The sequence below is a fragment of the Cinclus cinclus genome, chromosome 4 (assembly GCF_963662255.1).
Source record: "Cinclus cinclus chromosome 4, bCinCin1.1, whole genome shotgun sequence".
In the NCBI taxonomy this organism is placed as follows: domain Eukaryota; kingdom Metazoa; phylum Chordata; class Aves; order Passeriformes; family Cinclidae; genus Cinclus; species Cinclus cinclus.
Genome location: NC_085049.1, coordinates 43,287,568 through 43,311,307, shown reverse-complemented (window position 1 = coordinate 43,311,307; position 23,740 = coordinate 43,287,568). Strand labels below are relative to the sequence as shown.

Below are 23,740 nucleotides of genomic sequence, written 5' to 3'. Positions count from 1 at the left end.
GTAATTGGAAAAGACTTTTGTTCTGAAACAACAGTTCTGTGTATCTCAAGCACAGCACTGAGTGAACAGTGGGAAGATTATTTTTTAGTTTTACAAACACAAAATACTGTTCTAAATCCCTAAGCATAACAGGGCCAGACACATGCATTCATTAATCAGCTCAAGTCAGGAAAATAACCACATGAGTCTATGTCAGCAAGTGATGCACATGAAGCATTTCAGAAAACACACTGTAAACATTAAGCCCGATACTACCTGACCACGTGTTTTGCACAGAAGATACTATGCCATTAAAGGGATACATTAAATTGTAAACAATGTGTAACATTCACATCATCTTTATTCTTCATAGTGGTGAAGACACAGCAAAGTTCACATACAACAACAAAGCAAAATAGTTTTATTTCTTAAAAGTCTTTTTTGGCCAAAACTGTCTTTTTTGTTGTTGTAATGTTGACTGACCTTCACGCAGATACATCAAAATCCTACCAACTCCACTAGAAATGAGCACACAGATTTTCAAGCTTTGGGGCTCTGCATCTCTTCTAGATACTGGCTGCATTTTGGGTGGTTTAAAAATCCATATGGCAGATTAGGGATAATATTTGTGCAACTTACCTTTTAAGAAACTGAACCTACTTGTCAGAAGCTGACATGAGTAACTGCATAGAGCCACATCAATGCTAGTATTTAGGAACTCATCTACCTTCAGCTTCAGGGAGAACTGCTACACTGCTAAGCAGGAGTGGAAATTTTAAGTAGGCCTTTGAACCAGCAACAGGTTCAACGTGGGGGCGATGGGCAAGCAGGTTTCTCTTACTTGTACTGCTGATGATCCTTTGTACTTCTTGTTTTTGCCATGAACCTCTCTGCCAGTTTTTCCAGGTTTCGGGAATACTCCATCTCTATTTCCGACTTCTTGCGGAAGAAATCCTGCAGATCCTGAAGAAGCTGCACTCTCATTTCAGTCTGCTGCTCCAGGCATTTCTGCTGCTCAACGAGTTGAGCTCGGATCTCTAATGAGAGAAACACATATCCACTCAGGTCAGTGAAAGCAAATTAACTGAGCATTACCAACCAAAATTACAAACGCTGTGGCGTACTTCAGCCTCACAGCTACACCAGCTGGAGCTGGATTTCAGGCCCCGTGGTGGGACAGCAGTGACAGCTCTCACTTCTGCTACCACACACCTAGTGCCAGCATCCTGACACCTGCTGTCTGCCTCACAAACAGCTGTGGCAGGGGCTCAGGTGAGTTTCCATCTTTCTCTCCCATCCTCCTCCTGGCCCCTGGCACTAGCACAGCATTCAGCTTGGAGTGATCTCCTTGCAGAAGGTGGTGCTGCCCTGAAGAAAGGCTGGATAAACAAGCACCCTTTGGGCCAGGATCAGCCTGCTGACTGTCAGGTGTTCTATCATCATGTACACCAGGGAAACAACCTTGTAACAAACCCTGGAGGCATTATCCACTGTAACTGCGCACAGGTGAGCTTCCATATCTGCCTTATCTCTGCCAGGGAGGGAACCAGCATACTATACATGCATTCAACAATGTTTTACAGAAAATACAGAGGAAATCATATTTAGAGACAACTATTTCAAAATCTGGACAAGGTTCCAGAGACTATAGTCTATTTTTAGTATTAAAAAAAGTCAGTTTAAAAGAATCTCAGTTTAGAAGAGAATGTATGCTCACAGTTCTCTTCTAGAGAAATAGGGAAAAGCCCTCAGATTTCCTATCACTTTTTGCCATATGCAAAATTACTATGTAATAGGGGTTTTACTTTAGAGATTTCTGGGGTTTTGATTTTTTTTTTAATTTTTGTTGGTAATTTTTTATCACTTTTATTTCCTGAGTGCCAACCAGTTAAACACATTCAGAGAACACTTAGTCTAAAAAGATCTCTCCAGTTCTTTAGAGTTCATTACAGTTTTGTCAGCTGCCCAGGCACACTGTACTCCAATACTGTGGAGCAAAATGAGGAGTAAACTTTCTGACAATAATGTATGTGTATATTTTTACACAATTTAATGCTGTAACAAGGATTTATCAATAGCAAACACCCAGAAGTGATGTCCATGTAAATGCAAAAATGTTGTGAGATTTTACTTGATTCTTAATGACATAACCATGCTGTGGGCAAAAAGATCCTGGGAATCTTCAAAGCCCACAGCATAGTTTGAAATAGAAGAGCATTCTAAAAGTCATGCTAACATCACATGAAACTGCAAACCACTAAGTAGTAATAACATGGCAAAAAATCAGCTGATGCAACTAGGATCTAATGCATCCTTACTGATCTTAGAGCAGCTATGAAGGCAGAGATCGACTCTGCTGGGACTCAAATGTGTATAGATAAATAAGGAAGTACCAGCACAGAAAACTGTTTAATTTGCTGGAGGAGGGAGACACTGCAGTATTTTCTTCCAGATCTCCTGTGAGCTACCAGCTGCTGTGTTAATTATTAATGAGACCATCCATTTTTATAGTCTGGGAGGTGAACCAAAAAATTCATGGTTTGGTTTTCACTTCATTTCAAATCAGTTTGCTGGAAAAGAAACTGTGCCTCCAGCACGGATGAGCCACTTTAATACAACACTGTATCAATGACATTCATATACACAGAGGAGAAAATCACATCAGAGCTGGAAGGTTAACAACAGCAACAGACACTCAAGACCACTTTTTTGGGTGTCTACTGCTGTTAATATTGCAGTCATGGAAAATTCCTGTGTATGGGAAACCAGCTGTACAGATTCACTGGTTAGAAGCAGCAATTTTGTCTGTAAACTGGAGTTTTCACTATCCAGATGCATGTATGTGGTCCCTATACTTTGGCCATCTCCCTTTCTCACTCAAGATTTTCTAGCAGTTTCTTTGAAAGCAGCATTTTGTATGGAGCAACTATGTTCTGATTATTTAATAGGTCAGTGTATCTTGCTGGTATAATTCTTCTTTTTCAGGTAGGCTTTCACCATAGCAACAGGAATGTGAAAGATTTTAGAAACAGGAATATATTAATAGAAATACATGAAACAATGAACAAGGGACAACAGATAAAATATGAGAAACTGGTGTGGCTTTTTGATGCTGTCTGGATTTCCAGTGGACAATAGTCCACTAATAGTCCACTTTCCTTCAAACTTGAAGTTTAGAAAACAAAACTGAAGCATGATCTATGAAAGCTGATGGAGATGTACAAGCTCTGAGGAAGGCTGATAAAATTTGGGGGTCAGGAGGCTGCAGCTTTATGAAGGAAGATTTTTAATTTCTGGTTATTTGAATCTCAGCAAAGAGAAAGAACATGTTGACTCCAAAAGGCTGAACCTGTGGCCTCCTGCTTGAGGAGAAAAAGGGGAAGATGTACATCCCACTCATGCTATCTGACTACAGTCAGTCCAGAAGTGACATCAGTAGCAGTTCTCCTTCCAGTCTTTCATGTCATTCTGCTCCTCCATTTTTTAATTCTTCTTTTACTAATAACATGTGTAATGCCATACTGGCAGGCTGAGGAGATGGCAATGAATAAGAAATCAGATCAGAAAATGTTGTGATTTCCATTTTCTGACAAGAGCAGTGGATTTAAAAAACAAAACAAAACAAAAACAAACAACAATAAACCCACAGCACAAGTACTGGCAAAACAGGCAGGCAGCCTGAGTGACTTTGTATGACAAAATCACAACTGGCCAGTTACTATTAACTGTAATAGACTACTCATTACCTACTGCTGCAGAAAAATGCACCAAGGCAAAACTATTTTCTTTAACCAGTTCACATGTGTGATTTCCCTAGGGCTAGAAAGAGTGTCATGGAAAATTGCTGAACTGTATTTGAAGAAAAAAAAACAGTATAGTCCAAACTTCATAGATACAGAGACAGGTGCAGCAAGTAAGAGAAGGATGCCTGTCTTTACTCTTATTTTGCTGACACATTTAAATTTGAAGTCGAATTGGTACCAGTTGTAATAGACAACGACATTGTCCTATTCTGCTCTGCTGAGCGGCTGATGTCAAATTGACAGGCTATTTTGTGCCAGGAAAAGACCCATTTAGACCCTGGATGAGTTAGCACCTTCTCCTTCTTTCTCTTGGCAGCTTTGAGCCATGCTCACTGGTTTTCTGGCCAGGGGCTGGCTCAAAAGGAATCCCATCCATTTGTATTGCAGCTTGAACAGACTGAAATCACATCAGTGAGAAAAAAAAAATTAAATCCACCCTACACTTCGTCCAAGATTTGCACGCACGATCAAAGTGAGGAAGCAGTTCATTTGATGGCAATTAAGTCAATAAACCAAATAAAGTTCTATTTCTAAAAATTTTCATGTAAAAAATTATTTTAGCTATGCCCTCACAGATACCCTCCACTAGAATTACTGCATTGACATTACTGCATTACTAACCTTTCAACAGATCTTTATTTCCTTGATAAGTGGGTAAATCTGTGCACCATGAAAAATAAAGAGACAAGATTATAGTTGCTTTGAAAGTTAAGTAATGAAGTGAACTACTGACATCACCCAAATCACAATCAGAAATAACTCATCAATAACTCTTTGCACACAGTACAGTATTACAGTGACTTACACAGCACTGCAGTGCTATAGCACTGTATTACTCTGAAGAACATGCATGTAAAAAGTGACAGGCCAATGCCCCCCCCCCCCCTCCCCCCCCCACCAAGGAACCTGTGGAGATACACACTACAATCATAATGCTGGCCACACACCAGCATGGAAAAAAAGTTCTTCACCTTCACTTCCACACACAAAAGCACCAGACTCCATCAAACATCCCAAAAAAGTCACAGGAAACCCCCCTCCCAACCTTAGTAGCTCACAACTTGTAAACACATGGTATTACCCAAATTAACCCATGGACAGACCAGCACTGCTGCCCTGCTACAGAACTCCCCACAGCAATGCCCAACCCATCCCTGCCTTGCAGTACTGCAGTGCTCCAGCCATGCTGCACTAGGTTATGCCTAGCCTTTCAGATCTTGGAGACCTTTCAGACCACCACCAACTCTCTAAGCAACTCTCCAGCAAAGCAACTCTAAAGAATGCTTCATGGTGCTATCAACACACCTGCCTCAAGATGCTTCCTGCCTGAGCCACTCCAAGAGCTGCTACAGCCTGCCACTCTTAGCTCCCACTTAAGTGGAACTAACTTTTGTGCTTGCAGAGCAGCCCTGACATGGGCTTTGGTTGTTTATTGAAAGCTCTGAAAAATGCCACAGAGCAGGACATGTCTACCCAGTCACCCCCCTCGGCTGCAACACAAGCCTCCCACCTGCTGCCTCACCCTGCCTGGCAAGGAGCTATATTTAAGTCATGATTACGATATACAAACTATGCAGACATATTAATCCAGTGGTATTACTGGATAATCATACCAACAGCCTCGGGGCCTCACCCTTCAAAAGATCACACAAACAAGTAATGCAACAGAACTCTTTGAGAGTACAGAAGGCTATCACAAGACATAGTTATGTTTGCAGGTTTTCTCTCTTGGGGGACCAAGAGAGCCACATCACCTCCCATTTTTCTCCAAATGTCTCCTTCACAACAAACAAACAAACAAACAAACAAACAAACAAACAAAACAAACAAAACAAACATACCAAACAGACTACTTTTAAAACACTCAAAAATGTCTCATCAAATGCAGTAAAACTAACACATGGCATCTTAGACTTTGCATTTCTAAACCATTACACTTAGACTTTTTTTTTACCCCAATAAGCTATCAACACACCTATCCCTCATTGTCATGCCAATGATATCGAGATCATATTTAACAGGAAAAGAGTCAGACCTTAAATTCAGCCTAGCTATAACCTGGCGACCAACATGCACTTGTAATTAAGCAGCTATTGCAGCATTAATCATCTTGCAGTTCCTCCTTGAAGACACTTGAGTCTTATATGCCTCTCATTGTGCCCCAGTTATTGAGCATGAAAAATTGCTCATGTCTACCCCTGCTGCTAGAGGTTGGGGTGCTGCATGAGGGGACTGATAATTTCAGTTTCATTCCAGCCACTGCTTTTGTAAGGACTTGGTTTTGGTTCTTAGTCAAGATGAGCAGAACTTTGGTCCAGCTGTATGCAGCTGGCTAACATCTGCAGTTTAGGTTTCTGTTTGAGGAAAGCACTTATCTCCAGCCCACTGAAGATGCTGCCAACAGAGAAACCACAGCAGGAATTACTGAGAGGAGCCTGGAGGTGTCTCTGGGCACATCCAGTACTCTTTAATGCCATGTCCCATCAGCGCTCCTACACTTCCCACAGGCATTATTGTTCCTCTCAACAGACAAGACGATAAAGATCATGAGAGGCATCAGATCCACGGTGGGTACTCAGAGCCAGCTGCCAATACTCATCTCTGAGATACACAGTCTAAAGATGCTAGTGCTGGAAAGTTTTTATTTCTCAGACACTTGGCTAGAAAACTATTTAAGTATTTCTATGACAAATGGCAAGGGAAGCTCTGTGGTCAGCAGGGAGTCTGGCTCACACTTTTGCCCAGGTCCTTGTTGCCATTTTCTTTGACCACAAGCAGGCAAATCCACTTTGAAAGCCAGGAAATTCCACCAGACTGACAGCTAATGAGAGATACTGGGGTAAAGATCTTGGAGGCTGCTGCAAAAATGCCTTTAAATAGACCATGAGCCTGTACCACAACTTTAACCTTCTATGACAGACTAGGGGAATCACTTCACTGTGTTCAGTGAAAGAAGTGTGGCTGCAGAGGCAGTGATGCCCTTGAGCTTCTATAGGCAGGGCTTTTGTGGATTTTGTACTACCCTGATCCCCACCAATTTCACTTAGTATATTGAGCATACAGCTTTATACATGTCGCCACTTGAAGTGCAACCTCTGTCATGCACACCCCAGCATTAAACTTAATGTTTGACTTTGTGATATTTTCCAGAGAATAAATTTCAGATTGTTTGTTTCAGGATTTTGGGAGATGTGGTTGAGGTTGCCTGTGACAGATCATGGATGGGGAGTGAGAAGCATGCCTGCTGCTATCTGAAGGGCTGTACAAAGAGCCAGCAATCCGAAGCTCCTGTTGACATCTGTCAACCTCTTCAAAAACTGTAAACCACGCTCATTCAAGCACGTTGGCATCCTTAAAGACAAAAACCAATCCTTGTGCAGCCATTAGCAAGAAGGCCGGTGTAGAAGCCATTTGCAGGATGCAGACAATTGTTTATGGGTCACTTCCATTGTCCTGCTCAAACAAAGGGAGCAGACAAACAATGAATCCTCTCCTTGAACCTGCAAATTTCATTCTATACATTCATGCAAACCAACTCCTGTCTACTGCAGTCACAGACTGAGCAACAACATGTGCCTGTGCAGAATCCTGCAAGTGGGGGATACCAGTGGACAGGATTAAAAAAGGGCAGCTGCATTAGGGCACCTTCTACCTTCCAGATCGTTTTGAAATGACAGACATGTCTGGATGAGCCAAAAAAATTTCTAGATGTAGAAGAAGCTTTTCTTCTTGTTGTTCTTGGACTAATGCCCTCCTGCTATTCACAGCCACAGCTGCTGGTCACTTGGCTGCCTACAGTCCAAGTCTAAATGGAGGGCAGTATGCCAGCTCATGACTTGGCAGGACCCTTTTGCCACAGTACTGCTGCCAAGTGACCATGAATTTAAGCAGGCAGTCTGCCTGCACCACATTTTGAGTGCCACTGCTTTTGTGGCAACTGGTCCTTTGAACGCATAACTAAGTCCTGGCACTATGTCCTACCAAACCTTGAGCTTGGCATACTCTGTCCTTGTAGTCATAGGAGCTGGGACTGAGGACAAAAAATTCTGTCCCTCAGAGGAGAAGGAACTTCATTTTGCTCAACAGTAAAAGCTCAGCTCATCTCGAAACACTACCAAAAGAATAGAGAGCAAAGGGCAAGATGCCTCCTCTGCGTCAACAGTCTCATTCAAGGTCTTTCACCAGACTGATCAGCCCTTATCTCCTGCTGTGGGAGCAGATACTCTCCTTAAATCCAACTGCTCCACATCTAGATGAGCAAATCTGCTCTGCAAAGAAAGACACAGAGAGTGAGCGAGAGAGGGAAAGGGAAAGAGAGAGAGGAAAAGAATCTGTGCAACTGTCTGCCAAGCAGACAGGTAATCATAAGGTAGGTGTCTAAAAACCCATTTAGGGCATCTAAAGATGTCAAGATCTATGGGAAAACTTATTCTGAAGCTTCTTAAGGGCTTCAATCATCCTTTTTTAAATGCTTGTTGAAAATACCATGAGCCTTTCCTTGCAGTCTTAAATTTTGGGCACATGAGAAAATTAAAAAGAAATCACTATGCCCAAATCTTTCTTATCTTCTCACCAGTGATATATCTACCAATAGTACAGGGAAACGACTCACAGGTCTCCTTGGAAATATTCTTTGTACAGTGACAGGAAGGCCTGATTGGCATTAGCACTCTATGAGATAAAAACACCATGCAAACCAGGGGGTCCAGCAGTAAAGTAAACCCAGTTTGTCAAGATTCAAACAGTAATGAAAACCTAACACTCTAGCTTCCTTACTTGTCAATTTGGTTATATCAGGTTGAATTCCTGCCTCAGCTGATGCAAGGCTGAGCAGGAGGCTCAAGGCTGAGGATGGAGCTGCCTCTGAATAGTGCAGCAGTATCCACTCTGCAACATCATTTGTCCACCAACACTACCCTGAAATTAAATCCAGTCTTAGTACAGGCACATATCCTTTACCTCCACAGTAGCACAAACCTCTTGACCAATAGAGACATGAGTACAGATTGCATCCAGACCAGCACCATTTCATTTTGTTAAGCTCTACATATTTGTCACAATAAAACCCTTCCTTCCTTCTTAGTATCTCTTATGGAGACCTGACAAGTGAAAACATCTGAAGGCATCTTCTAGAAATGAGATGTTGAGAGATGTGCCTTTTCTTAACAAAAATTAATTCTTCTGAACCTCTGGCAGGTGACATAGCTCTTAAGATGAGAGCTATGCTGGTGGAAGTGCAGGCCAGGAACTCTTAAGTGCAGCAGGATAAGCAAGAAAGCATGAAATCTGCACATCAATCAATCTCCTGTACATTGGTAACTATCACTGTTATAAGACTCAGAAATTAATAACTAGTGAAAATTCCTCCCTATATCCTGTGAAAATGACTCTCCATGCATGGCACATCTTTAGGAGGTCAATAAAACATTTTTAGGATGACACACACCCTGCTGCATGTCATAAATAAGAGCATGCATTTGACCCAGCCATGACTTTCAGTGACAGCTCTTTAAGTTCCAAGGTGAAGTAACAGTGCAGTTAAGCACAAAAAAGGAAACAGTAATCTGTGCTGTGTGCCAGTATTTTACTCACACCACTTTTCAGTCCAGCCTAACACACAGTAAAATACTTTCACTGCTGCTCATTTAGCTTCGATATATTTAACTCCAACCCCCCCAACTTAATACATTGAGCACATTTGCGTTTTTCTTCTAAAATAAATTTGTATTTTTTTTTCTGCAACAGATCTATGATGCTCCTCTTCCTCAGTGAGACAAACAGCTATGCCACTGAGATGCCTCCAAGACCAGTTTTAAAACTTTATGTACATATCCCATGCTAATTACTCACCTGAGTACACCCTGGTAAGTTACTTAAGGCCCAGTGTACCCCAGCCAGCCAAGTGGGGCAAAGGAATTGCCTTAGACAACATGCCAGAGCTGCAGAGTCTGCTTTGGATGCTGGTACACTTCTGGGCAGAGCATTAGCCCCTGCCCATGAACACCCTGCTCACCAGCAGCACAGACCAGGGACGGTCCTGCATTGGTGAGGCAGCAGTGGGATCAGAGCTCCTCACCCACCCACTCAGTGCTGAGGGACGATGGCATCTGCCACCCAGCCAATCCTTGAATGAGATGCTATCACCATGCTTCATACTTCTTGGACATGTTTAACTGTAAAAGTGAAAGTCTGGCTGAGGAGTATGTCTGTCAGACCAGATGGACCTTGATCTGCATAATTTTTTAGTAGAGACTTGGCCTAAGTCTGCAAAACCAAAGCCCTGGTGAGGGATTACTGGTCTTCTGAGCATGACTGTGGTATTATCCAAAAGTAAATTTCAGTGTCTCGTCTCATTTTCACATAACAAATAATACTGCATTTGACTCAACAGAGGATTTAAGAAACAGGACATCACATTTTGGGAATGGAAAAAAAAGTTCTGTATGCCAAACTTTGAACAGAAAATTTGTATTTTTACTAATTAAACAAAAGAACAACCCCTATCATGATGGGAACACTTATTCTGTCTGTTGGAGTACTAATAAATGTAAAATACATAATCAGATAATCACCATGCTGGTTGATTATAGCTATTATATGAGTAGTAGTAACAGACAGGTATTTTTAGAGGTCACCTAACAAGATTAGATAAATTCTGCCACGCTTCAAATATATTTGTCTATGTATTGCTCTGGTTTGGTAGAAGGTGTAATGCCTAAGTGAGAAAATAAAATGCCTACCTCAAAGGATGGTTTTGAACCCAATTACTCAGAGCCTCAAATTCCACTAACAGCAGCTGGGAAAAAACAAATCCTTCAGGGTCACAGAGCAGATCCTTCCTGCTACAGAGAAGTATAAATTGGATTGTGGACCACATTTCATTAAATTTATCTTCAGTCATTACAGTAGCAGGAAAAGAAAACCCCCACCACCCCAGGTTCCTGCTAATGGGAATAGAAAAAAATATTCTGTGAGACTGTAGGCAACTGTTGCTTACTCACTCAACAGTAAAATGAAGAATAGTATCTGCTAGTAAATGAACTTCAGACAAAAATATTTTGCATATTTGCAGGTCCCCTGGAAACAGTCTTCAATCTGTCAGAAGTTAAAGAAACAAGAAAAAAATATCACTCCCTTTTTTTAAATGAGATGAAGTATCAGAACGAACAAAATTTAAAGTTGATGATTTGTAGAACCCAGTATCAGCATTAATTCACTGTTTTGTGTATTCTGCAAATGTTTCTCTCCAACAGAGATATATGGGTGATTAGGGCTTCCAAAGGGCTCTGGTGACTGCTCAATGGAAGCCAAGACACCAAAAACAGCTGTAGGAAACAGATATGCCACATAGGGCACCTTCACTGAATGGCCAAGGGATGAATGTTTCACCTGCTTAGTTCAGAATTCCTTTATTTAAAAAAAGGCTATAAACCCCCTATTATTGCCTATGGTTTTTCCTATCTCCATTTGGAAACAGACAAATTCTGGTAGCAAAAGCTGCCTTGGAGTGAGTAAAGGAGAATTGCAATGGGCAGGGCAGTAGCTGTAGCTCCTAGGCCCTTTCCCTGGCTAAACTGTAATTGAATCTTCATGTTTTGTAAACTAAAGTTGCAGCTCTGAGAAGCACATCAGCAGCTACAGCAGCTGGATGGCAAAGTGGAAACCTGCAAAAATAGTTATCCTTTTTGTTCTGGGAAAAAAAAAAATTGTTTGGAAATTCATAGAAGGCTGTACACAGCTAAGTGAAGAAATTAAAGATGTGACATCTACAATGGAGAAATCTCCATCCTGTAAGAAGATCATCATCCAATCATAAGCAAAATACTAGGGAAACCTTTTCGGAAATAATAAATGCATTAAACACAGACACCAATTGGGGAAAAAAAGCAAGCGTAGTTGGAAGAACAAGCTAGATGTGCCAGAAAGCAATGTGAGTCTCATGAGCTCCTGACAATTTACCAAAGGAAGGCTTATCCTGGGTTAAGTTTCCTTAATCAGGAATACTCTGAATACTCCTGGTACTGGTTCCACAAGGGTGCATAATTTCCAAATGTTTATCTTAGGGACATTTTTTAAAATTTTATTAAAAAAAAAAAACAAACAAAGATCAGTTAGAGTCAGTCAGGAGTACTGGGTGAAGAGTTGAAACAGAAAGATTAAGTAAAGACCAAAAAGTCATACGTGTGGCAGTGCACACCATGAACCCAGGATTGCAATGGCCAAACAGCTGACAAGAATCCTCCCCCTTTGCCTAAAAGTGCCTGCTGTGACCAAAGGGCTGGAAAGCATCTCCTGGAAAGGGCAGGGGAGCAGAGAGAGATGTCAGTGTGTTCTAGGCAAGCAAACTGCTACTTCTGCATTAAATAAGTCACTAAAGTTCTCATCAGAAATATTTATAGAACAAAGACAGGTAGAGAGATAAGGAGAAACCAGGTCAGTTTCTGGAAAAGAAAACTACGGTGACAAGCCATTGGAGTTACTTAAGCTTATCAACAGACAGTGGATAATGTAAACCCAGATGACCTTCAGTTTCAAGTTACCAGCAATCCTTCTCCTCAAGTTACCTGCAGTCCTTTGCTCCAAATTATTCTATTCCTTTTCCATTTAAAATCTATCAACACACCTTAAAGAGCACAAAAATACAGATAAAACAGTAGAAAAACATTTATTTTTTCCAGTTTCTGCAAAATGTGCATTTTCACTGCAACTTCCTTTCTGCACCTAATCTGTCAAAGTACAGCGACAATGCTTACTTACTGAAGCATCAGTCCTGTCCTCTCTGCCTGGATAGACATTTTCTTTTTAGCTCTAATCTACTGCTGTGTCACTTGGGTGATAATCTGTCATAATCCTGTCATGTGAAAAATCACAAAGGAAAGAAGACTACCTTTGCATGGAGTTCAAGTCATCCCAATTGACTCAGTCTAAAACTGTAGATTACTCATGTCCAAGCTAGGTATTATCTAGAAGGCCTCATCTGTGGCTTCTCTGTACAACAAAGATCATTTCACACCTTCCTCAGGACAGTCACCAATAACCCAGCTCCTGCATCAAATTCACCATACACCCGCTGTGCTGAACACAGTGCCAAGTTCAGACAAGACTGCAGGCGACATACATCAAATGCTAATGGTGAAACCACTGCACTCTGGGGGTGACTCCCCACTACACAGGTGCCATGGCCTGTTTCTGGGTATGTCCAGAAATACTGGTCAGCAAGGTACAAGACTACTACTACAAATGTCATTGCACAGGCCTGCAAACTGTATGATCCTGGTGTCCCACGCTTTTTTTCTAAACATGAATAGCAAGGTCCAAATGATGGGAGTCCAAAGGCAAGTTACAAATTCTAAACAAGTGGTGTAATCAAAAAGCTCGGAGATGTATTTTTACTTGTTTACACAAACCTTCAGGCTATGAAGAACAAGAATAAGATAGCCAGCAAGATTAAGATAGTAGCTGTGAAAGGGCTTTGAGTAACATTTACTTTTGTGTACTTTGAAGGAGCAAAATGCTGATAGAAGCAAAAAAAAAAAAAAAAAAAAAAAAAGCCCGAACTCTTTACCTAGAACGGAAAGACAGTAAATGCTCAGTACTTAAATGTCCTGCAAGTTAAGCCTTTCTGATGCACTGTTCCAGGTAATGATTCTTTCCCTATCTGTAAAACCCAGTTTCATTGCAAATTAGTATTGGCTTTAACCAATAAGGTCAAAATCTGAGGAAATAAAGAACTTTAGGCATGAAGAAAGGCTTGTCAGAAGACTCAATAGAACTGTAACACCCAGATGAGTGCAGCTAAACTCAGCAGGAATCCCCTCTTCCAACTTCCAAACAAAATGAATTTGCTTGGAGAACAAACAATCCTGCCCAAAACTGTCAATTATGTGGAAACTGCTTGCAAATACAGAAATCTACCAAAGAGTTACAACTAGATTTCTTTTTCTCCCCTAGAGCTCTATTTACAAAATTGCTTTAGAGACAGGAGTAGTCAAAAGCCTCCCTAGGTCTGGAAGATCACTGCACATGGTACCGAGCCAGGCTGCTGAGCTCAGCCTCCTTCTCCCAAGGAGCCAAGCAAGCTTTTCCTACTTTCCATAGAGTCCCCTAGTCACACAGGTATATGGCACTCTCCAAGGAGAGATTCAGATGAGAAAAGCCAATAGCATGAACAGAAAAAGCTGGTTGTAAGCCAGCTTGCTAGGAAAAAGTTTTCCAGCAGACCTACAAGCAGCTCACACTCAAAGCCAAACAAGCTGCTTGAGCTCCTCAGAGTGGGCGGAAAAGCCACCCAGAATTAGCTCAGTCTCTGACAGAAGCAATGTGATTAGATGGTAACTGAAGACCTATCTCATGTCCTTTGAGTGAGAAGCACATCTGCAACATTTTGATTCTGCTGAATAATAATTTCTTGAACCATTACTAAGGCTAGACATAAAAACAGCATTTTGATAAAAATGCACCAGAGTTCCACTTCAGGGTAGGACACTTAGAACTTTCAAAAAAGATCCTTCCTCTCAGAGCACTCCCTTGTTGCTGTCCTGCATCAAGGGTGTCAGCTTGACTTGCCTCAGGTGTTTTGCTGGGAACACCAAGCTGGAAAGCCTGCCTCTCCTGAGCACTTGCTGCACTCACTCCTGCAGAAGTACCATTGGCAGCGCTGCAGGTCCACCCACATCGTGCAGGAAAAGGAAAGATACTTCCAAAGCATATCTTTACCCACAAGGATGCAAGCACCATTCAGGCAGAAGTGATTTAAAATTAAAAAATCAAAACAAATCAGGAAAGCCCTTAAGCATTCTGATTTAACAAAGAAGAACATATTCCAATTCTAAAACATCTAATGATTTTAATTAAAAACTTCCCTCCTCTGCAAAGTTTCAGTCTTTTAATTTATAAAAACCTGTAATTAAGATGTAAACAAAAGTTCCAAACCTTGCCATTTCCTGCACTAATGAAATCCTGATTATTTTTTTTTACTATGTTATTAGTCAGTTCGATTTTGACAGAAATTGTATCATTTAAATCTCAAGTAAAAAGATCTAAACAAATGCTGCCAAAGGAAATTTAAGGCAAGAAGTAAAAGCTTTCAGTGATATAACAATAGTGGATCCAGGAGAAAAAGCAGCCTTGCAGAGACTGCATCTGGCACAGGAATACTTGAAAAGGCTGTCAGCACTCTCCTCAGTGCCAGACTTCTTCCAATTTGCACCTTCAGACCTATGCATTTGTTCACAAAGATATAATAAGGAAAAGTGCCATCCTTGTTCCTTGTCTGCCACACAGTACATACTCCACCAGCTCAGCGCAGTGACATGTCTCAGACATTTGGTCTTACTAGAAACCTGCACTCATTAGCTATGCAAGAGAACACACTGTCTGGCCACTCACTGCTCCTATAATGTCAAATACATCTGCTTCTGATCTGGGCTGGATTCACTACCACCTGCATCCTTCCTCTGGATTCCTCTGTGCATGGGTGACTTCAGGATGGTGCCCCCAAGCAAATGAATTCAAAATTACCTTGGTATCAGTTTCAGGTCTCCTTTGGAAAATGAGTTTTTGGATGTACTCACGGTATTCCCACTGCCCTATATGGACATCCTGATAAATGCTGCTGTTGCTCAAGAACCTCCGCTGATGTTCTCTGAATGCAGGGAGGGAGGAAGAACCTTAATCGTTTTGGGGGTAAAACAAAATACTTCCAGTATCTTTTTACACAGGCACCAGCCAGCCATGTACAGTACACTGGTTTGAGGAGGCTCCTCTCTATTTACCAGGATGTTTTACTTTGCAGGCATATGTTCCCTCTGTACTCCCCATATGTTTTTGTGGTTTTTAAAAAATAAATTTGAAGGAGCAGAATCATTTGCTCCATTGCAGGCAGCTTACATGGCAAACATTTGGATGAGCATCAGAGGACAGAAGAACCTGCTTTGATGAATAAATGAGATTTTGAACTGAAAGACTGAAAACGTCTTTTGTACAAACACAGAACAAGCCTTTGTGACATTAATGACATTCCTTGTTAAAGACTGTAGACAAACATCTCAATACAGGTGTGCTATTTCTGAAGAAATACAGCAAAGGCCAGGACAGCTTAGATAACTACCTTTTCTGCATAAAAATACAGAATCCTGCACGGTCTTCAATGTGAGACATCCAATGTTAAGGTCTGGTCTAGAAAGCCATTTACAGCTCACAACAGCAGCAGTATTGATAAATGAATGGATGCAGTCGTGCTCATTCTTGTGCAGCACAGAATGGTGACCTTCCTATCAAACATGTCCATCTAAATATCAAACCTCTGTTTGACAAATGCTGCATACAGAGGAACAATGTGGGTTTTGTGTGGCATTAAGCATTCCATGCCAGAACTAATGCAGGAAAGACAGGAGCTGCCTAGGTGAGGGTGAAGACAGTACAAACATAACACCTGGGGAATAGGGATTTCATTCTCAGTTTCTGCTAGATTCTCGTTTGATATAAGAAGATGTTTTACCTTCTTCTGTGATGGAGTTCAGTAAGGCCTTCTTTAGAAGAGAAAAAGAGCAAAGAAGTAGGATGCTTAGTGTTTTTAGAAAGCAACATTCCAGTAGGAAGTTTGATTGTTACAGAGGACTAAAAGTACTTTTTTAAAAAGCACTTTTAAATGAAGGAGTATTATCTCACTGTGAAGCTCTCTAAAAGCAGTTGCTGTGAACAAAAGCAGAACCTTCCAAGTTTGACAGGACTGTATTTGCCACGGTTTCTCTCTCGTAGGCCACTTCTCACTGCCTAAAATCCAGCTGACCTCAGACAACAGCAGGGAAACAAACCCAAACTCTGACATTCAGGTTAAGCAATGAAGAGGGAGGATGAGCACACGTTTGAGTTCTGGAAGCAAGACCTGAGCAGTTCTTTGAGGAAGAAGGAAATACAGCAGAACAAAAACCCAACAGACATCCTGTTTACTGCAGGCACTATCAAAATTAGAATTGTTATTAATAATATAGTAAATTTGGTGTTACAAGAGAGCAGAAAGCTCACTGCTTATCTCTGCACTTGCTGTTAAGCAGTCTCCATCTGACTGCCCTTTGCACACTGCAGAGGTGCAACTTAAGCTGACCTAAGCTGGATCGAGAGCAGTGCACCTGTGCTAACGTGTTATGCATGCTTAGGGTGTTGATCTCACTAAAAATTAGCAAGATAAAAAAGATTATCCTTCATATCAGCTCTCACTGCAACTACACCACTGCCATTGTGAGAGGAGGAAAGCAACATACGATGGGGGGGCTAAGAAAGCTACTGCAAACCAGAATAGTCATGGGATCTAAAGTACAGATGGACTGAAGCTTTGGCTGATCTCTCTTAGCTGATTAGCTGTGGGCTCTTAAGGAAATATATGGGCCCACCTTCCCTCCTCTCCCTGGTTGCTTACCCCCTCATCAGGTAAGATACACGAGGCTGCATGATCTGTCAGATCAAGGCCTGAATCCAATCAGGAAAAAAAAAAATCAGGTGAGGGAATTGCTGGTAACAACGATTGTTTTCCATCCAGGTGGGTTCCCTTATGATAGGTTTACATTATCATTCTGGCCTAGGAGAGTTCATGTTCCACCCTGCTTCTCTTTCAGCCAGTGATTCAGAGCAGCAGCCAAGTGCCTTGCACTCTGCTGCTACTCTCTCCATTGCTGACAGAAGGAAACCAGAGAAACCACCCCCTTGACAAAAGGGCATGATGACTCTAAACCATTAGTTTCCATAGAATCTATTTTTCACACTGGAACACAGCTCTCTAGCACCTCATATGGGAACCAGCAGCCTCCCATACCACAAGTCAGGGAGGGGCAGAAAGAACAACTGCACTCAGGCACAGTGGTGTATGAACAAAAATTCACCTAAATTAGTCAGGTATGTGGTTACACATGAAAGGAAAGAAAGAGTAAGAAAAGTCTTGTTTGCCCTGCATGATACACTGTCATCTGATTATGTGCTGTGCCATTTCTCACAGTGCCAAGCACAGGCACTGTCTTATCTGTCAGCTGTGCATTAGACACCCTGGTGAAATACTTGCAAGGATACATTTCCCTAGAAGTGAAATTCAGACACCTTGGCAAGAGTAATGACACTAATGCCAAGGGTTTGCTGTCTTCCAGTCCAAATCCTACAGCACAGGCACAATTTCTATTACTGTCAACCATAAAGTACAGTGGATATTGTCAAGCACTTAAGCAAAAATGTGTGTGTAAAGCGTTAACAAGAAGGGTGATACAGCTTCCTCCTTGATACATGACTCTCTTGCCTAATGCCTGCAGCAGGAACAGCCACACATTTCACTGTATTTCCTGTGGAAGATTTCCTTTTTGTTTTGTGGATCAAACCATCATTTAACACATCCACCTCACTACTGGAATTGCAAAGGCGCAGAGCACCAATCCACAGGATTCTATGCCTCTGGAAGGCAGGTGTTCATGTTAAGTAACTAAGATACAGGAACTAATTCAGGAACCTAAGACTCCTCATGCAGGCAACCACAAAAGAAATCCTCCTGCAGGGAATTCAGAGCAGCTACAACTCCCAGAGTGAATACCTCATCCACCATCTTTGTGCAGGTTCCCAGTCCTGAGGATCCTGGGACACCTGTGACAAGGGACAGACTAACAAGTGCTGAAAGGACATGGGAATGTGAAACAATTGAATAATGGAGAAAGCTGGGGAGGAAACTGTCATACAATTGCTTCTTCATGTGTGCATTAAGCCTGAAGCACAGAGGTGTCAGCATGCTATTCACTGTGAGGAAAAGGAAATACTTTATCCTGTAGATCTCATTATTTTTATTGGAGAGGGAGAAAACACTCCCATGACATGAAATAGCTCTCTGAAACAGCTAGTCTCAGGGAGGTAGGACATTGATCCATGACATTGCTTGGGGCTTCTCCCTTTAGTGAAAGATTGGATACAACATTAGCCTGTGCATCAATGTGAGGAAGGGATGGATTTGTCAAGTGGGAGCTTGGCCAGGTCACCCGCTGGCTACTACAGATATGCTAGACAGGGACACATACTGCTGCTTTCTGAAGAAGTAGAAACATGCCTCCTTGCTGTGCACCAAATGAGAATAACTTGAGACAACCTCTCCTGTACCAGTGGGATACCTTTTTGACTACAGCAACACTTCCCTTAGTGCTACTGGTCTTTCCAACTCGTTTTTTCTTCTGTTAGGGATAGAATGCAATATATTTGACATTCTAAGTAAACTGCTTAAGAGCTCCATGGAAGATGATAGCCAGCACTTACTATGGATCAGAGGCACTTAGCTGATGTTGGAATGCCAAGTGCAGATGTTGGAATGCAAACAAAAGAAGTTACAAATGCCTACAAACATACAAGTCAGAAAGAGTACAATTATGGCAATTAAATAAGGAACAAAAGCAAATATCCCCTTTGTTCAAACTGACTTAAAACTATAAAACAAATATATCAGAAAGGAAACGTTGTGGTAAAAAAAAAAGCATTCGTAAGAACAAAACAAGGAATTGTCTCAGGAGAAAGGAATTATAATTGTTATGTCACATCAAATGCAACAGATAACTTATTTCCACAAACAAATGCATTTGAGGGGATTCTACAAGGAACTGAATCCTGTGTTAATGCTTTCCAGGTGTAAGATGATAGCTAGAAAACCACAGTAATGACAAGCCCATAACTAAGGCAGAATGAGAAGCTCTAATGGGGTGATAATCTTCCCAGAATTGCCTCTCCACAGAGCTCAGCTGGCCTGGCTTGATTTCCTCTATCATTTTCAATCTTAAAGAAACACCACCAACTTCAGTTCAGTCAATCTCCAAGCCATCAGAGGGGCCACCCTGTGAATTGAACTTTATGGGCTTTGGAGCGTTTTATTGACATTTAAAAATATATTACCCAACAAAAGATTAAAAACTCCAGGGAAATCAATGCTGTAAATGACAAGAGAAAACTAACTAGGAAAGAAATGCACAGGGATCAAAAGCCAAGAGACTGAAAAGCATTTCACTCTCTAATCTTTTGAGCAAAGTGTTTTCCTCAAAGATTCACTGCTGTTGTTTCCAGGTGACTGTCATGACCTCACACTGTCTGCTGCCCATCAAAAGTGGAGCATGTGATGGACCCCCAGCTCAGACCTAGCATATTCCAGGCTCAGATCTAGCATATTCCAAACAGCCAAGTGCCAGGTGGTGTTACACTGCTGATACTGCCTCCCTGTTATTCTTCCTATCCCTCGTATCCTCACCTTTCTGTGCTCCAAAGACGCTGTCTATCTTGGAAGCTCACTTTTCAGTCCTTTATGCCCCCCATAATTTTTTATTCCTTTGGCTTTTCTCAGGCTACTGGGTATGGTGAGAGTTGGGGAGAAGGGTTAGACATGACAATTCATCTCCTCCTGCCTGTCTGCTGTGACTCACAAGTCCGCTCTTATTAAAACACATACAGTTAATACCACAGTGAACTTCTACACTGTCTTTAAGAAAGCACTGTACAAAGTCAGACAGCTACTGGTATGCTGGTGCACTGCCCAGGGAGCTAAGGCAGGCATGGGGAGGAGGACTTGTCTGAGGTCCTACCATAGGAATCACGGGCACAACACTTAAGAAATGACTGAGTAGCAGCAGTAGGAGCTGTCAGAGTGGTTCTGACACCCAAACCAGCTCCTCCTGTGAGCTACAGGCTTGACCCCATGGCATGCTGACAAACACAATGCCTGGTTTTGATGGCAAAAGAAACCCAGGAGGAGTGAACAGTTTGATTAGAGAGAAATCAGGAGCCATGTTTACCTGAAAACTAGTAGTACTTTTGAAACATCTCATTTAAAAGCTGTGCTGTGAGTGTGCATATTAGTAACTTCCTCCTGCTCCTTAAGGAAAATGTTTTGTTCTGTGTGTCAAAAAGCCCATTTCTACAATTCAAATATGCAGACATCTGTAGGATGAAGAGAGGAAATTGTGTGAATGCTGCCTTCAGTGTGGAAACCAAACATCTGTGTTAGTCACTGGCTGTTTACTGTTGAAGTTCACCAGCAGGAGAGCCCTACAGCGCTCTACATCTATTTCCAGCAGCTGGGGCTACTGCACGAGGTTCCATTACAGATGGCAAACAGTCTGAAAACAAAGATGGAGGGAGGCAGGAAGGACACAACTAGACAACAGCCATGTAAAAATACCTGAAGTAAATTGGGAGGCAGTATTTCAACCCAACTACATTTACAGTATAATTTGCTTGTTTGTAACTTTACTCATCTTCAAAGGGTCCAAAGTGAAGCTGTAGCTATTCTGTATTATCTTGGCTGCAAGTCTAAAATTCTAACTAGAAATCTAGATAACACTTTTTAGATATATAAATATATAAAATATTATATATTTATATATACACTTACTACAATAGTAAGAAGTTGCCTTAGCATTTTCTGCTTCCTGTCTGAAAAACGCTGTCTGATCTGGAAAATAGTTTGTGCATATATAAGTGAGATGAAAAGCAGCAGTTAAAGACAATTATTATTTACAAATAAGATTTATTATTAAAACTGTACACCTGAAACTTTTCAAGTTGTCTGAAGAAACTCAACATGGTGATTGCATTTTTCAGAGTGGAGAAAGCATTGTGGAAACGCTGAATCTCAAATCCTCAAGAGTCACAGAAAAAGCCATCTGTGACTCTCGATTAAAAAGTGCCTCTAAAATGTAGGGTGCTACTCTCATTGCCTCCCATAGAGGAAAAGCATATTGCCTTCAAAAGCAAAAGGCCATTTTTGTGATTACAAGCCTGTCTAGTGACTTGCACTGTAGCAGGCAGCAGGGCTAGCTCCTAGGTCATTTGCCATGGTACAAATAAGCTTTCCATTCACTTACTTCCAAGTCCACTGCATCTTTATATCCTAAAACTCCTATGTATTTCTTACAACAATCAGGGTATTAAATATGATTCCATTTTAGAAACACAATTCCCTTTTATAAACTCTTATCTATGTCAAGATATCCAGAACTAAGGCTAGTCAATGCTCAGCAGAAGCATCAGAGCAAATGACAAAAGTGAAAGTGGTTGAAAAGACATTGAAAAAAAATTTCTCTTAGAAAATCTTGATCTCACTAAACATAACACAGGAGAAGACTGATTCAGTCAAGGCTTTTAAAAAGACATTATCAAGATGTTCTATTCTGATTTTAGATCTTTCAAATGTTATGCTGAATTTTGACTGTACATGGATTTTGTTCAATACACTAAAAGGCAGAACTGCCTGATCTTCCTGTACTGTGGACAGTCATTTCTACAGATGCTGATATGATGAAAAAGAAAGCAAAACCATCCAGGATCCCAGGCTCCAGATTTGTAATAAAATTGTGAAAACATCCAGTTTTACTTGTAGTAAAACTAGGATCTCAAATTTTAGAGGCATCATGCTAAATAAATTAAACATCTTTTAAGACTTATATCATCTACAGCTGGATGTGAAATCCAAATCTGTTAGTCTAGCACATCATTATGGGAACAAATGCCTTAACATAAACCGAGACAGAGAAAAGCAGCACTGCTCTAAATCTTGATAGTTTCAAATAGAGAAGCTTCATGTTCACTCCAACTCCTCACAAAGGAAGCTGACCTGAATTTTCAGAAAGAGAATCAATCAGTTAAATACCTTTCACCATATGGCCTAGACACAAGGACATGAAGATTTACCTTTAAATTTCATCTTCGGAAACTAATAATGTTATTCACCATTAGACTGAGGCACTTCTTACCCTTTACTCTTCTTCCTCCACAGAAGAGGTAAAAGCTTTTCTGTAATTTTTTTGCATACACATTAGTGAAGTCACCATAGTGAAAGCTATTATATTGTTCTCTGACACATATCTTCAGGAAAAGTAAAGCCAGAAAGCATTATCAATATTTGATATGGAATCATATGAGTTCTATGGATTTCCAGTGTAAAAAACTAGATGTTTTATTATCTTTATCCAACATATGTTCATATGCCTAGTATACAGAGTGCTGAAAGCAAAAGAAGTAAGACTGTTAACACAGAGTAAGGATTCTGATTTAGCTCATTATCATCACACGAATTTCCTAGGAGGCCAGCTAGGAGAAAGTGGGATGGAAACACATCTAATTAAGAGCCTGAAGAAAATTTAAGTATCTGTCATCTGGGAAGAATTAAATGGCTAACACTATCAGAAAAGAGGTCATAATGGGTGGCACAAGTGCTTTCCAGATAGGCTTGAGAGGATCATTCTGGTGCTTAAACTTCTGTCAGCTTCCCAGTGTACATCAGGTCTGGCTGGAAACCCTGAGGTGCAAAAGATGGCAATTTTTTTTTCTATGAATTCTGCTTCTTTGGTTTTGAATTACTTGAATCACAGAGATAACGCTGCAGAAGGTATTCACTTCTGTAATGCAAACTGGAACCATATAAACTTAAAATGTCACCTCCAGATTTCTTTTTAACTATAACATATTTTGGGAGTGAGGCCACCCAGTACTGACTCATACAGCTGGGCCAAATGTCCTGGGTACCTAGTCACAGTCACCCGTGGGCACTTTAGAGTTTCAGTGAAGCACTGTGGGCTAGGCTTGCAGTGTTGACAAGACAGTTTTAGGTGTTTTTTTTTCAGGAAGCAGATGCTATGGAAGACATTTGACAACCCTCAGAAGCAGAGACAGATTTAAATTAAAAACCTTTGGGCCTTTCACTCCAGAAGAGTCCAAACTCCACATTATCAGCATTTTACTAACAGCATTTCCACTGGAGGATGAACAAATCCTGTTGGTGGAACAATGCAATTAACCTGAGTATAAAAACATAAAATCTACTCTTCAGAACAAGAAAAGCAGGAACTGGTAAATGCAAACTTGATGAAAGCCACCCATCTGGCATGGGGTATTTTCTGGTGTGTAACTTATGTTTTACAACAATACACTTACAAAAATTGAGATTTATTTTTATGCTG

General features: G+C 41.0%; 1 protein-coding gene across 2 annotated transcripts in view; it reads right to left on the bottom strand.

The window, feature by feature from the left end:
- The window catches only part of SRGAP1 (SLIT-ROBO Rho GTPase activating protein 1), a 137,827-nt gene that overhangs the window by 66,225 nt on the left and 47,862 nt on the right, over positions 1-23,740 (bottom strand). For both annotated transcript variants that reach the window (XM_062491168.1, XM_062491169.1), the window contains exon 2: positions 821-1,016. In XM_062491168.1, coding sequence (XP_062347152.1) covers positions 821-1,016 — 196 coding nt within the window. The remainder of the gene's footprint in view (positions 1-820; positions 1,017-23,740) is intronic.